The 15,249-nt window shown below is 36.1% G+C and overlaps 1 protein-coding gene across 4 annotated transcripts in view; it reads right to left on the bottom strand.

The window, feature by feature from the left end:
• Window positions 1-2,073: 2,073 nt before the first annotated feature.
• The window catches only part of LOC112053460 (transcription factor Sp9), a 107,088-nt gene continuing 93,912 nt past the window's right edge, over window positions 2,074-15,249 (bottom strand). For all 4 annotated transcript variants that reach the window (XM_052881641.1, XM_052881644.1, XM_052881642.1 and 1 more), the window contains one exon: window positions 2,074-4,850. In XM_052881641.1, the coding sequence (XP_052737601.1) occupies window positions 3,723-4,850 (1,128 nt within the window). In that variant the 3' untranslated portion in view covers window positions 2,074-3,722. The remainder of the gene's footprint in view (window positions 4,851-15,249) is intronic.

Consider the following 15,249-nt stretch of genomic DNA (forward strand, 5'->3'; position numbering starts at 1 on the left):
TGTCGCATTGGTTCACTGCAAATAATCTACTTTTGAATGCCAAGAAAACTAAATGTATTGAGTTTTCATTGCCAAATGTTAAAAAATTAGATAAGTCTATAATGATCGATGGTGAAACACTGGAAATGGAGAGTTCCACAGTTTTCCTGGGAGTGACCTTGGATTGTAAACTTCAGTGGGGTGCTCATATAGAAAAACTGTCTGGTAAACTTAGCTCAGCGGCATTTGCCGTGAGAAAAATAAGACAGTTTACTGATGTTGATACAGCTAGGCTTGTTTATTTTGCGTACTTTCACAGCGCAATGTCTTACGGTATTTTATTGTGGGGCAAGGCTGCCGATATACAATCTATATTTGTTCTTCAAAAAAGAGCAATTCGAGCAATATATCAATTAAAATCACGCGAGTCCCTTCGTCAAAAGTTTAAAGAAATAGGTATACTAACAGTAGCCTGTCAATATATATATAACAGCATAATCTATGTAAGACAAAATATTAATTTGTACAAACGAAAAGGAGATTTAAACCCACGTCTTACTAGACACGGGCATAAGTTAGTTATTTCTGCATATCGTCTCCAAAGAGTAAAAAAATCTTTTGTAGGTTTGGGTGTACTCTTCTATAATAAGATCCCCAAGACTGTGATGGACCTGCCAATGCATAGCTTTAAGCAATGTGTTAAAAAACATCTACTTAGTCGAGGGTACTACAACATTGATGAGTTCCTTAATGATAAAGATGCTTGGAGGTCGTTGGATCAGCTTCCACCTTCACACAGAAAGTAAAACTATAAAAAATGTAAACAGTAATTGTTATTAATTGTAAATTATAATACTGTATGACTTTTTCAAAAGAGCAACTGTTGAGTTTCTTGCCGGTATCTTCTCAGCAGAACCTGCCTTCCGAACCGGTGGTAGAATCTTTACAAATAGTCAACTGACGTGTCAAAAGTGCTTGTAAACTGAGCCTACTTGAAATAAATGATTTTTGATTATGATTTTGATTGGTTGTATTTGGTAATCAGTTATAGATATTCTATTTTTGAAAGACGGCTTAGCTGTGATTGAAGTGGTACGGTCTACAGATATTTTAGATTAAGTAAACGTTATATCTAATATTACGGTGAAGGAAAAACATCGTGAGGAATCCTGCATACCAGAGAATTTTCTTAATACTGTGCGTGTGTGAAGTCTGTCAATCCGCATTGGGCCAGCGTGGTAGACTATTTGAACCCCTATCATTCTGATAGGAGACTCGAGCTCAGCAGTGAGCCGAATATGGGTTGATAATGATGATGATGAGAATATGTTAGTTGGTCAATAGTGAATGAATTTTTAAAATCGGTCGAATTGAGTGAAATCGTAACAAACAAACAAATCTTACTTCTTTAAACATATACTTACTAGTATACCTACCTTTAGACTAGTTTAGATTTACATAAATGGTGGGCTGAGGGTTTTTAAAAACTAACGGAATAGTCAGTGTAGATAAAAGCATTTAATGAATTTCGTATAACTAACGAAGCTCCTTACAATGACATCAGGATGTTCACAAATTACAGACTACTAGCGGATGCTCGCAACTTTGTTCGCGTAAAATCTGTTCTTCATTTAGCCCGTAGATTATTCCGGGAAAAGAATAGCCTATGTTCTGCTCCAAGGTGCACTTTATCTCTATTTCGTTAAAATCGGTTCAGCAGTTTAGCCGTGAAAAGGTAACAGACAGACTAACTTTCGAATTTATAATATTAGTAAGGATAAAGTTTTCAGATACTCTATTTTTGTCGTAATAAAATCCAAACGATAATTGCTGAAATTAGCACGAACAAACACATTCAGCTTGGTGGAAATTAATATTAAAATCTCAATGATAACTTTAAAAGGATAGTAAGTACCTACCTACCTAATTTTCTGAGTACCTACGTTATTTGGACCGTATTTAGGTTTTAGATTTTATGCGTATCTAGTATGTAATACAAAAATTTAATGAAATCACCAAATGAGTACCTACCTATCTACATTCTACCTCGCATTTGATAGGTTATAGAAATATAGGTATAATAAAAATGCAAACTCCACTCGGAAAATATATATTTTCAATTTTTATAAAATCATATCAGGCATTTTTTATTCGCACAATTTTGTACACAATATAACAAATAGTATTTTACAGAGATATCTTCTAGACTAAAATAGCACTTTTTATTAGCTATATTCATTGGGATTATTTTTTTAAAATCAAGAATTACAAAACCATAATTAAAATTCAATTTTCACTAGTAAAATTATATAACAATCGGACTTATCTTCAGAAAATTTCAAATTCAGAATTTTGAACATGTTTCTCATTGTCACAATACTTTGTGACATTTACATGGTGGAATTAATTATTGTTTTACAAAGATTGTCATATTTATCAGATTTATCTTATAAATAAAATATATCATTAAAAAAACTGTTCTTGTTCACAATAGTTCATGGCCAACCATTGAAATAACAATTCGTTTTACTACTGTATGCTTAGGTACAGACACTTCTAACCCGAGCTACAGATCTTCTGTTCCCTTTTTTTAAAGATTTAATTACAAATGTATGGTATGAGATTGTTTCTTGTATTTTCTTGTATAATGTTACTTGTTATATTTCATAGGTCAACGGGAAATTTTAAATCCCGTTGAGTGTCTAAATATGCGTTTTTTTGCTGAATAGACGGCCATATATTTTTTTACGTAAACTTAGAAGATTTATTTTACACAACTTCATGGGACCGTAAACTTTTAATTGAAAAATAAAAATACGGTTTAAGTTTCAACTTGACTTGACTTGAATAAAGGGACACAGACAAAGTGAACTTCGAACGGTTCCATTTTATTCTTTTTGAAATACGGAACCCTAAAAAGAACAGCTTTACAGGTAATTTTAGTTTGTATACTGTTGAAGTATCTGCTAACGAATTATTTGAACAGTATTTCATACATAAACTTCTTTTAAATGTAATTTAAAAATTAACAATGAATTATATTAGGTATAGACAAAAATATAATATAAATACAATTTGCTATTGTTTTTGCTGAGGTAATTATTATAGAAATGTTAATAATATCTTACTTTACAAATAAAGGTCGATTCAGGTAAGATCGTGCAGGCCAAGGACAGTGGTTTGCAAAGTTAAGCGTCCACTTATCCGCATCGTACGTATCGGACGCATCGCATCCAATGGACTTTTAATTTTTACAGTAGATAAAATCCGTACGACGCGGATCAGAGGACACACTTGTTTGACTTTCTATACAATAAATACAGTCCGGGCACCCCCGAGGTCGTGAGTGTAAGTACACAAAATGGTCCAGTCCGGCTCCTGCACGGTATTACAAGAATCCACCTTAAGTAGATAAATCGTAATTATATAAATAAATTACAACTGCGATTTCGGACTAACAGTGCGATTCTACTTATTGTATATTAATTATAATATAATATCCAGTTATTACTATTAATAGACAATATTTAATAATATCTATTTCTAAACTGTACACTTTCAAATCTCACAATTCACTATTAAGGCAGCGGTCACACTGCTACTAGTAAGTCTTCAATTCACAATTTACACAGAATGTTACACAGTGTTTGATATGTCGCTATGTACAGGCGGCGGCCGGTCGCGCGGCCAGGGTATCACAGGAGCGAGGCATGGTGCGGCACGCAGAGCGCCGCGCCCCCGCGTCACACCAGCGTGCCCGGCTTCACGTCCAGCGGGTGCTCCGGCGACCGGCCCCCGAGACCGCTCTCGCCTTGACTGTTCTCCTCTGAGTCTGAACATGAATCCGAGCTGCCCTTCTTGCCTCCGTTGTGCGTCTTCACGTGCTTCGCGAGGTGATCCGACCGCATGAACCGCTTGTTGCACACCGGACACGCGAACCTTTTCTCGCCCGTGTGCGTTCGCAAATGCCGCTGTAGCTCGTCCGAACGTGTAAACCGTTTGCCACAAAATAACCAATTGCACACGAACGGTCTCTCGCCGGTGTGCCAGCGTAAGTGAGCTTTTAGGTGGGACGTCTTTCCGTACACTTTGCCGCACCCGGGTATGTGACAGCTGTGGATGTTTTTCTTGCGGAGGTGAGCGCCCGCGGGGCCGAGGCGTTCCGCTTCTTGACAGTTGGGGCAGTCGCACGTCGCTCGGCCGGCGTATCTTCTTTGGGATCTCGGTGATGGCGCCTGGGCGGTCGGCGCGGGGGAACCGGGCCCGTGCAGACCGAATGAGCCCTGAGTCGGTAGGACCGATTTGTAAGCGTCTTGCAAGAGATGAGGCGCCGGAGGAAGCAAATGAGCTCCGCCCGAAAGGGAATGTGTCAGCTGGGAGTAATCCTGTCCGGCGTAGTTGGCCATCTGTCCTCCTACGTCGAGCCATCCGCTGTGAACGTCCCACCAAGCGCTGCCGACGGCGCTGACGCCGCCCATTTCGGCAGCTTTGAGCGCGCCGCTGCTGCCTCCTGTGCCGACGTTGAAGGGCCACGACTCGTAGGGATGCCTCGAGTACATGGAGCCGAGGCTCGCGCTCGATTCGCTTTTGCCGAGGAGTTGGTCGCCGGACGAGGGGAAGTACAGGTCGTTGCCGTAGGCGGGTGCGGCGGCGCACGAGGTGGGAGCACGCGCGTACGCCGCGCAGGCGGGCGGCTGGGAGCGCGGTGCGAGGCCGGCACCGGGCGGGGAGTGCGTGCCGGGGCTCTTCTTCCACGGATGGAATCCTTTCCCGACGGCCGCGTCGGCGAGCGGCGGCGGAGACTTGCTCGACAGCTTGTTGCACTGCGCCGCGAGCATCGCCAGCGGCGTGCCGCGTAAGCTCGGGTGTTCCTGTAAAGAAAGACAACATAAAAATTAATACTTAATGTATTTTTATTTTGGTTTAATTAAGAAACCGTGAGAAAGGACCGGTCACGATTTATAGCCTAATTTATATGTGAACTACCTAATGCAGCGGTGTTCAAATCAGGCCCGGGGCATACAAAAACAATATAAATAAATTGTAAGAAGTTTATTGGTCGGTATTTACATGCGGCAGATCGGTGACAGCTCCCGGCCGCTACCGCTCGCCGCGGGACGTCGTCATTAATAAATACTTGTCAGATACTTATGCTCTAAGCGCCTAAATCAATGGCAGCAAATAATGTGGAATAATTTATTTGCTGATCTTTAATTAGATTGTAACAAATAGTTAAGTTTTTAAATAATTTCCATCAAGTGGTTCAATCATTAGGCATCTACTCTAGGGTATCTTAAGTCGTAATTATACATAGATAATTAGTTATGTAATAAATTATTACCATCTATGCCCATTATATTAAATGAGCTGTTTAGTTCGATTTAAAATCTAAATAATATCTGTGTTCGCCAAAGTTTCGTACCTACTAAAAACTACTGATTTCGGTCCAGATATTAGATTTGACAGGTCATTATCTTCTTTATAATATCTGATCTAAATTAAGAATAGGTAGGTATTAGGTATACGTAATAACACTTAAAATTAAAAGATTACAACTAATTAAATATATGTATCCAGAAACTAAATAAATATATCTATCCAGGTAGATATAAAAAATATATCATCACACAATGTTAATAATATAACATTGTTGTTCACAGCAAAATAATATGCGCATAAATTACAAGCAATCCTTTCGTCGGTATTCATTTCGTTCAATAAAGAGCGGAGAAGGAACATCCGACCGGATATTTCACCCTAATATGAGACAAAGGCTCGATAAAAAAGCTTCATTGTACGCAATAATATAATCCGGGGATCACGACTCGGCCGGCCCGGCCCCGCCCCGTACATTGTGATTGGCGCAGCTGCCCCGCAATGTGCGCGCGGCCTTACAACTGCCGAATTCGATCGACTCCTAGAGTCGTTGGAACTTGACGATTAATTCATTTACCTCCAACTACTCTAGGAAACAGAACACATATATACAAGTCTAGGAGTCGATTAGGTACTCGAAGTCGATCAAATACGACTACTTCTCATTTGCTTGTGACGCAAAGTGTTGATCAAATTCGACAATTTCTCATGTATTTATGACTCAAGGAGACGATGCAATTCATAATTCTTCAAGTTTTTACGGCTATAGAGTCTAACGTATGGATGTACTTTGATTAGGTATAGGTTAATTACATTTATGAAGATGCAATGAATGCAAAATTGATGACCTACAATATTGTTTACATTTTAGAGAATAAGCGCCTACTCGTCCTTTAGCGTTACGACTACAATGGGGATGATGACTAGGTTTGAATATATTGATTTTTATGATACATTCGGGTAAATAGGGTCAATGTTAACTAATTTATACTTAAAAAGCAAAGATTGTCTGGATATGTGCAAAATAAATGAGATTATAAAATTTCAAAAACTATTAAAATTTTTTTATCGTAATTAGATGAAAATTCATACAGTTTTAGCTTTCTTACATTAAATGTGACATTTTTTAATATATGAACTATAAAGATAAACGCACAAATAACAAAGATATTAGTAATTTTGTTTGAACGCGCATACAAATCTAACGATCATTACATTGCCTATGACGTCATATTGTCGAGCCATTTTGTATGGGGCGTTTTTCAGGGATCCGCGGCAGCGCCACAAATCTGACTCTTTAAATCCCTGTTGCTCCGAAAGTAATGATCGCAGATACCCTGTTTCTTTTACAAAATTGCTTTACTATTAGTATACTCTTAATTTATATACAATTTAAAAAACTGTCATCATCCCTATTACAATAACAAATTTAGGTTCTTTCATTTACTATCAACCAAGTCGATAAAAGTCTGCAATTTCTCATTTACTTCTTACTCTTCAATGTGCAGAAGTACTTAGTAGGTAGAAATTCGTTTCAAGTTATTATGACTCAAGGAGTCCATTAAATTTTGCAGTACTAGTAATTTCTTTCTAATTCTTATGACACTCAAGGCATCGATAAAATTCTGCAATATGTATTTCAAGTTCTAATAACTTTATGAGTCTATTCCATTAGTCTTCTAATAAGGTATATTGTTTGGCCTTTCGTAAATATTGGTTATGTTTTCTTTTCCCTGGCAATAGCCGTAGAAACAGAGTGTTAGGACGATGACAATTATCTATAGTCCAACGGGCGGGGCTCAAATCCAACACCTCTTGGTGTTGAGTACCTACTGAGTAGTACAGAGTACAGAGTAAAAGACAGCTTTTTAATCTTGAAGCCATTGAGGGTAAGGAATAATCAAAAAAAAAAAAAATTCCTCTTTAATTCTTGATTTTTTGTATGTATAATTTCTCATATCTACGAACATTTTGCTTGTAATTGTAAGTAGGTAGACTTTAATCACTAATGTACCTAAATTACACTATGTAATAACTCCATATCAGTTGTAACCGTTACAGATATGGCGGCCACTCTTAATTAACCCTGCGACAATTACGATTACCATAAAAAAATAATAAAACTCTACCAAATTGCCTCGATGACTGGAGACGCGATGGGTTACGTGTAGCATAGAATATAAATTGAAAGCGATGAGTTTTTTGCTCGGTTGTTTTAATTTCTTATGTAGGTACTTAGGTAGGTACTAGTACCTAGTAGATGTGTAGTTGTGTTGGTATTAGTACCAACCTATACATAGGTTGATAGATAGGTTAACAGTTTGGACTTATAAAAGGAAAAAAACTGTTATTGATATTATACGTACCTATATGTTGCGATAGGTAGGTACATATGATTTCTTCAAAATTTAAAGAAAAATGTTTATGTAGATGTTTGAATATCTACTGCTGTGACGTTTGATTTTATTCCGCGAAAGAAATTTTATTATGATTGAGAGATCAAAATGGTCTTTATTAATTATTTTTTTCATCTGAGAACTTTAATTAATAAAATAAATTAATTTGTTCAAAACTAGCATACATCCGCAACTCTATTCGTGTGAAATTATTTTTTTTTTACAAATCCCGCAGCAACCATTTTCGCTCGGAAACTCTTTTCCCGGCCTTTTTAAGTGTTCTGTTGCAAGGTCGAGTCAAGTCCAAGTGTAACTCTATAACAAATTTCATCTAAATCTGTTCAGGGGTTTAGCTGTGAAAAGGTAACAGACAGACTTGTTTTACCTACAATATTAGTATGGATATAATATTATATTACTTAACTGAGCATTATCTAAGCATCATTTGTTTTTAAAGAATATTTGCCATAGGTATCTTATATATATATATGACCGATATTCCCAATTCTCCTTATAACGACATTAGTCCAAAGAGACGGGGATCGAACCACCACTCCTCGGTGATGAGTCCGGCCGCCTTACCGTTGAGCTACTGAGGCTATATTTTTAAAAGTTATCGACCCTTAACACTTATTGCTATAGCTTATACGAATCTATTGTTCTTTACCTGATCCGATACTACAGATACGTGCTCACGTGAGGTGATTTAGTTTTATTCCGGCTCGTGTTTTTTATGACAATGATCTTCGTCATTTTTGACAAGGAAAAGGCCATCAAATAATGCGACGGCCGGCGCCGTTCTGACGGGCTCGGCCGCACTTTGATCCAATCTGGTGGTTTGAGTTGACGACCAATTACCTATATCATTCTGACCCGCGCCCAAATGGAGCATAATGCCTAGGGTAATTATGACTTCAGCCATCTCACCCGCGTAAGGGTATTACTTTTAAATTGCTGTGACGTAGGTGGATTTTTACTCGATCTCATCTAAGGATGGTGATGTTTTTTTAGTGCATGGAATCTTATATTTTTAGATACCTACACCGTATTGTTTTTTAATTACAGAATATAAGTGATGTCTTTTCTATCTATAATTTACCAGGTTTGGCTGGTGTAAGGCTTCGTGTAGAAACCGAAAGGGGTGTGGATTTTCCACACAAATCCACACCCCTAGTTAGCCCGCTTCCATCATTTATCATCAGGTGAGATTGTAGTCCAGAGCTTGTAAAGAATAAAAAAAAATACATTGTCCTCCAAATTATTGAGTCAGCCACAATAAAGATACGTCTGAAATATACTATCTTACGAGTATACCTACTCGTGTCAAACGGTGAAGAAAAACATCGTGAGGAAACCTACATACCTGAGAATATAATACCTACTTGAGAATTTTCTTAATTCTCTACGTGTGTGAAGTCTACCAATCCGCATTGGGCCAGCGTGGTGGACTATTGGTCTAAGTGCCTAACCCTCTCATTTTGAGAGGAGACTCAAGCTTAGCAGTGAGACGAATATGGGTTGATAATGATGATGATGAGTATACTTGTATCTTCGATAATATGCTTATGCTAATAGCTTACTATAAATACAACATGGTAGTTTTTTTTAATAAATCACTTAATACAGCACAATGCTGAGCTGGCTCCTTTTTCAAGGTTGTGCCAAATATGACGTAGTTGTGTGCTAAAGCTTAGACTTTCGGTTTTTGACTTGCCTAAGTGGTCTGGGTATCAGGCACTACAACAGTGATAAGGGGTTAGTGTGGCACAATTTTTGAAATAAAAGTTTTTTTTCTTTCTTTACTTACTTTAGTGTTATAGTTCTGATCTCAACAAGATTAAAATTATTGATTTAAGTAGAAAACTATCTAAAGTAAATTAAGTTTGAAGAACAACCGGATGCGTTAAGGCCGGGCAATGAATCGAATTACTAAAATTGCGGTCAGGCTTCGCTATTAACTAGAGACGGCAGTTATTAACTTAATCAATGCCTATTTAATACGTCCTATAAGCACTGTGTTTGTAATCTGACTGAGTATGTAATAACGGAACAGTCGATTATACCTACTCTACCTATGGGTACCTAATTCACGGCATAACATCCATTAACTGTTGTGGCTCGATCTATATTTACTTTACGTTTAATACCATTTTCGACTAGATGACTATGTGAAGTGTTAACTTTATACCGCCTATATAATATATCTCTCTCTCTACATAAAAAACCCATCCATTGTCCAAGTAGGTTCCTAATAATCGGAGTTATTGAAAGAATAAGCAGCGATGTCCAGATAAATCACATTTGTTCGATTATTTGGTTATTCCATAAGGAACAAAAAAAATATATAGATAGTTCGGTAAAGATTTTATAATTATAAATAGAAATTTAGGTATCTATGGGGTCTCTAATTGTTAAAAATAGAGATATTCTGAAATGTAATGATTAACTACTAAGCGAACAAATTTTTGTTGTAGCAAAAATATTTAGAACGACAGGTCAATTGTTTTTAACCGACTTTCAAAAAGCTTCGGCTGTATGATTTTTTTTTAACTTCACTCATAAACTTACGTACCTATGTGATAAATAGAATGTGCTAAAAATACTGTGCTAAAAATACTTTTTCCGAATATTCCTTTTTCGTAACTACCCCAAAGTATTTGCGTTTCAAACTCAAATGCAATTAAAAAAAACCCAATTTGATAAAATTTATTGACGATAAAAAATACAAGGTAATGGCTTAACACAATATATTAATGTGAGAAAAATAAATCGTAATACGAGCCGTATCTGATGTTGGCGGCTAAGATGGGATAATTTTAAATTATCTACCAAAATTATGATGAACCGAAATAAATATTCAAGCGAAACGCTTAACCCTCGACGTGTTATTAAGATGATCGTGGCGTCGTTACAGGGAAAATTGTATTTCATAAAACTCATAACTATACTTATGACCTAATATATTTCGACAACACGCCGTTGAAAATAATGATTCTAGTAATCGAACTCCACGGATGATCTTTCGAATTGCTTATTTATTACTTGCATGTTCATGAAATAGGATAATAAGTTAAATCAAGGGCAATATGGAGACAAGCAAGAATCTTTGCCTTACAACAAGGCAAAGATTCTTGCTTGTATCCATATTATTTGTCAAGCATTGTAAATATGTAATTTGCTTTTCGAAGTATTTTTTAAGTTAACTATAAGTTTTGATCTACTTGAACGTGTTCTTAAGATAACTTGTTTTTTAAAGACGCCATAGGCTAAGATGTAGGCTAGTTGACACTATTTGTTAATTGTCTTAAATTATTCGTTATCTTTCTACTAGGTTCTTTGAAAATTTTAATAAATAAATATTTTTTTGACTATACGAGCCAAAACGCTAGTCGGCCATGATGGTCTATATTTCAACTGTTTCATGACGTCATATTAACAAATCCTTTACAAACGGAGCGTTTGAGAAAAATATTAAGTAGTTAACAGTTAGTTTGACGTTTAGTCTATCAAGTAACACCCGACAGCGTTTTTGACGCTTGGAAAATTCGAGAAAAATACATGATTTTTAAATTTAATACCGATAGGTATATTTCGGACCCTCATTCTACGTAGGTACCTACTACACGAAATTGATATTGTTTAAATTGAATGTGATATGAGTCAACTACCCAATTGTCAAATTCAAACAAGTGCTAAGGAACCTATACCTACCTAAATCTTGGTAGGTATAGACATTTCCGGACTCGTCAATCGTCATCATTCGTCCATTAAACATATTATGTTTAAAGGATCAAAGTTGTGACGTCATACTCGGATACTTGGCCAATCATGCTCCAAAATTAAGCAATAATTTGATTTCTCGTGTAACGGCGTATTCATTAATGTTAAAAAAAATATATTTTACAACAGTAAATATACTCTCTAATGTATAGCTATTTTACAAGGAACAAAATAAATCCAAGGCATCATTAGGCGTAAATAATCCGAAAGTAAATTGCCGATAGCTAATTGCACAATTACGGAATCATCCGGTTAATTCCGGTTGAAACACTACGCTTTGGCCGCCGTCTCTCCCTTCTATTCTAATGCAAACTAACGCATCTACAAATGATGTCACATTGTTAGATTTTGACTTCGAAATTATAACTTCGTATTTGAATACAAAATTAGTTTCTACCAACATTTAGATTCATAATATATGTAGGTAATATGTATTATGTATTATTAAATAGGTATACACTAGTTAATCTAGCAGCTATCTTGGTAGGTATGTACCTTAGTAAGTAATACATAATTATACAAAAAAACATATTTCTTGGGGAAAGGTACCTACCATTTCTTATGTATTTAGGCATACCCTTTGCTATTTAAGTTTTAGTTCGATTTTTTAATGTCCTCTTCAATTATCTTTAGACTAAAAAGGAGTAGAGTCAGTAAGGGGGTAAGTAAAGGGGGTAAACATTACAACAATAAAATTTTCAAAATTAACTAATGATCGGTACATATTTAATGAATAATAAATTAACTATCTACTATTACAAATTAACTAGTTACATAGTTATAAACAGAAAATGATCAGAAATATAATGAAATTAAAATCTAATTGATTGGATTGTTTGAGCCCAATTATGGCACGGCCTCAAATTACAATATAATTCGAAGCTCTTCTATAATAAAGAACCTAATTACGGACAAGAACATTAGCAGGGCGAAAGGGTTGTTCTGTCGCCAGCAATTTGACACTCGCAGGGGAATCTATCGATTTGTCGGGGACAGGATAAGTAGACACATATGGTTCAAGACAGCTGATACTCTCGTCCATACTAATATTAAAAAGAGGTAAAGTTGTTGGTATGTAGTTGATAAACTCGTGTAGATAGGTATACTAATATTACAAAGAGGTAAAGTTTGTGGTGTTGTAGGAGGTAATTTTTGGATCTACTGAAGAATTTTGAAAATTCTTTTACCAATAGAAAGCCACGATATTTGTAAATGTCATAGGCTATATTTTATCCCCGTATTCTTACGGGACCAATAACTAAGTGAATGAAAACGCGGGGCATCGGCCAGTATATCAAAAATTACTAGCGGACGCCTGTGACTTCGTGCGCGTGGAATTTAGTTTTTTACAAATCCCTCGGGAACCATGAATTTTCCGGGATAAAAAGTAGCCTATGTGTAAATCAAGACTATAATCTATCTCTACTTCAAATTTCAGGTGATTCGGTTCAGTAGCCGAGGCGTGAAAGAGTAACAAACATTCATGTTATCAAAATCATCAGGTTTTTGTAAATCTAGGGAATCAATGGTTTTTTTCGGGATAAAAAGTATCCTATTTGTTAATCCAGAGTAAAATCCATTTCTATTCCAAATTTTAGCCACATCGGTTTAGTAGTACCGGCGTTAAAGAGTAACAATTAATATCCAAACTTCCATACAAACTTTCGCGACTTCTTCATATTAGGACAAGAGTTTCATTATTAGATACGTAGAATAGTTTTTGAAGGTACGTTGCATCAAGATTAGGACTAGACTACGACTAAGACCCCTAAATATCCATTTTCAGCATTTAGTAAGCGTAAGTGATGATTTGCGTTTGTGCGCGACTTTCGCTTAAAAGTTCAATTTCTCTACCGATGCTCTTGGTCGACCAGTTTATAGGAAAACAAATAGGAAAAAAAAATATGCCCAAGATGGTTCGACGTTGTAAAATCCGCGGTAATTTTAGATTAAGTAATAGATAATGGCGGGGGACATTATTTACTCATTAACCACCATTCCACCATCACTATACTCACACGCGATCAAGTGTGAAACATCAGTCTTCGTTCGTAGCGAGTAGCGACTTGATAGAAAGTAAGTAGCTAAGTATACGGGTTTATTGATAGGGGTATGTATTATATAAACATGGATACGAAGCCTGTAGGTATATTTAGTAGGATAATTTAGAAGGTGGAGAGTAATCATAGAAATCTTATGGAAAAAATACATTACATTAGATACTACAGAACTGTATGCTACACAAAATAGTTAAGTACATTAATATCAATTAAATTCCTAATTAATCAGAATTTAATTAGGAATTATTTTAAAAGTTCATCTTATCTATCTATTGCACTATCGCAAAGGTATTAAAAGTAGAATTTATGCATTTGCCCTCTCATATAAAGTCAAAAGCTAGAATTGTGCTCTACTCGTATAAGGGAAAAGATACCTAAAGGTTATTCGGGTTTCAAATATGCATAGGCACCAAAAAGTAAAATTCTACTAAACCTGCTATCGATTCATAAGAAAACGTCTCACCCAGAAGTCATAATTATTCCGATAGAGCGTGACGATTTGGATTGGTCACAGAGTGACAAAAAGTAAACCCCACTGACACATATGTCGGTAAAATTAAACACACATGCCCGTGAAAAGCGGACGTTATAAGCGAAGGCGATAATTTCCATTTAAATAAATAATTTGCCGACACAATTCGGGCCGCCATGGCCGACATGTGGGCACGTGAAGCGGTCTAATGACCATTATAACTAGCGCGGTTTCACGCTTCCACCATTGTTGTTAATGCCGACTCTAGTGACCCTACTACAGAAATACAAACTGTGATAACGAATACAATGTTTTCAATAATAGCAGCTTAGGATACCTGCAGTAGGTACAATGTATTTATTTATTTTTTATTTTGTAAAGTTTGTATTTGTATAATTCGTGTGTAAAAAAATTATTATGTATATCATTAAAATTTTTATATTATGATATTCTCGCGATATGATTGAAGGTTCCATCTGATTATGTTGAAGATGATTAGGTATAGGTATGATGTTCATTTTAAGGAGTGATGACGTGATTGAAGGTTTCATCTGAAAATAAGCTATAAACATGTAGGTAGGTTCACGCTACGTAGGTAACTGTAAACACTGAACTGGGGTGTGATTCCGCTATTTTATATTCGTCGATGTAATATTCGCCTATGACAAGTTTTATTAGAAAATTAACTTTATTTAGGATGCCAAAAATAAAATGTCACTAACAACGAAGTTGCCTTGAAATTAAGCGTTGTCACATCGATGTAACTTTACAGAATGCGGGGCTGACAACTGATGCCTGGCGCCTAAGAATTTCCCTTTGAATTATTAGGTAATTGTCAGGATCAGGAAATTCTTGATTCTGGTAGCTGAGTTACCAGGAAATATAATTCTGAGCGTCAAATCGAAATAATGTACCATGCAATTTGTAGGACCTTGTGGCATCAAGATGAAGCTACTCACGTAAAATTAACTTGATAGTAATCCAATGTAAAAATGTTCCACAGATCCTGGCCTATAAGATTTGTCTCTACTACCAGAGTTCAGAATTAAAAAATAATATATACCTACTAAACCTCGTTCAACAATGTATTGTAACAACACAGTGCATCTCAATATGTGATCCAGGAAAAAATAAATAAATAACATCATAATTATATCAAAGGATCAACAAGCCACAAAAACCTGTA

Source organism: Bicyclus anynana, chromosome 5 (genome assembly GCF_947172395.1).
Source record: "Bicyclus anynana chromosome 5, ilBicAnyn1.1, whole genome shotgun sequence".
Classification (NCBI taxonomy): domain Eukaryota; kingdom Metazoa; phylum Arthropoda; class Insecta; order Lepidoptera; family Nymphalidae; genus Bicyclus; species Bicyclus anynana.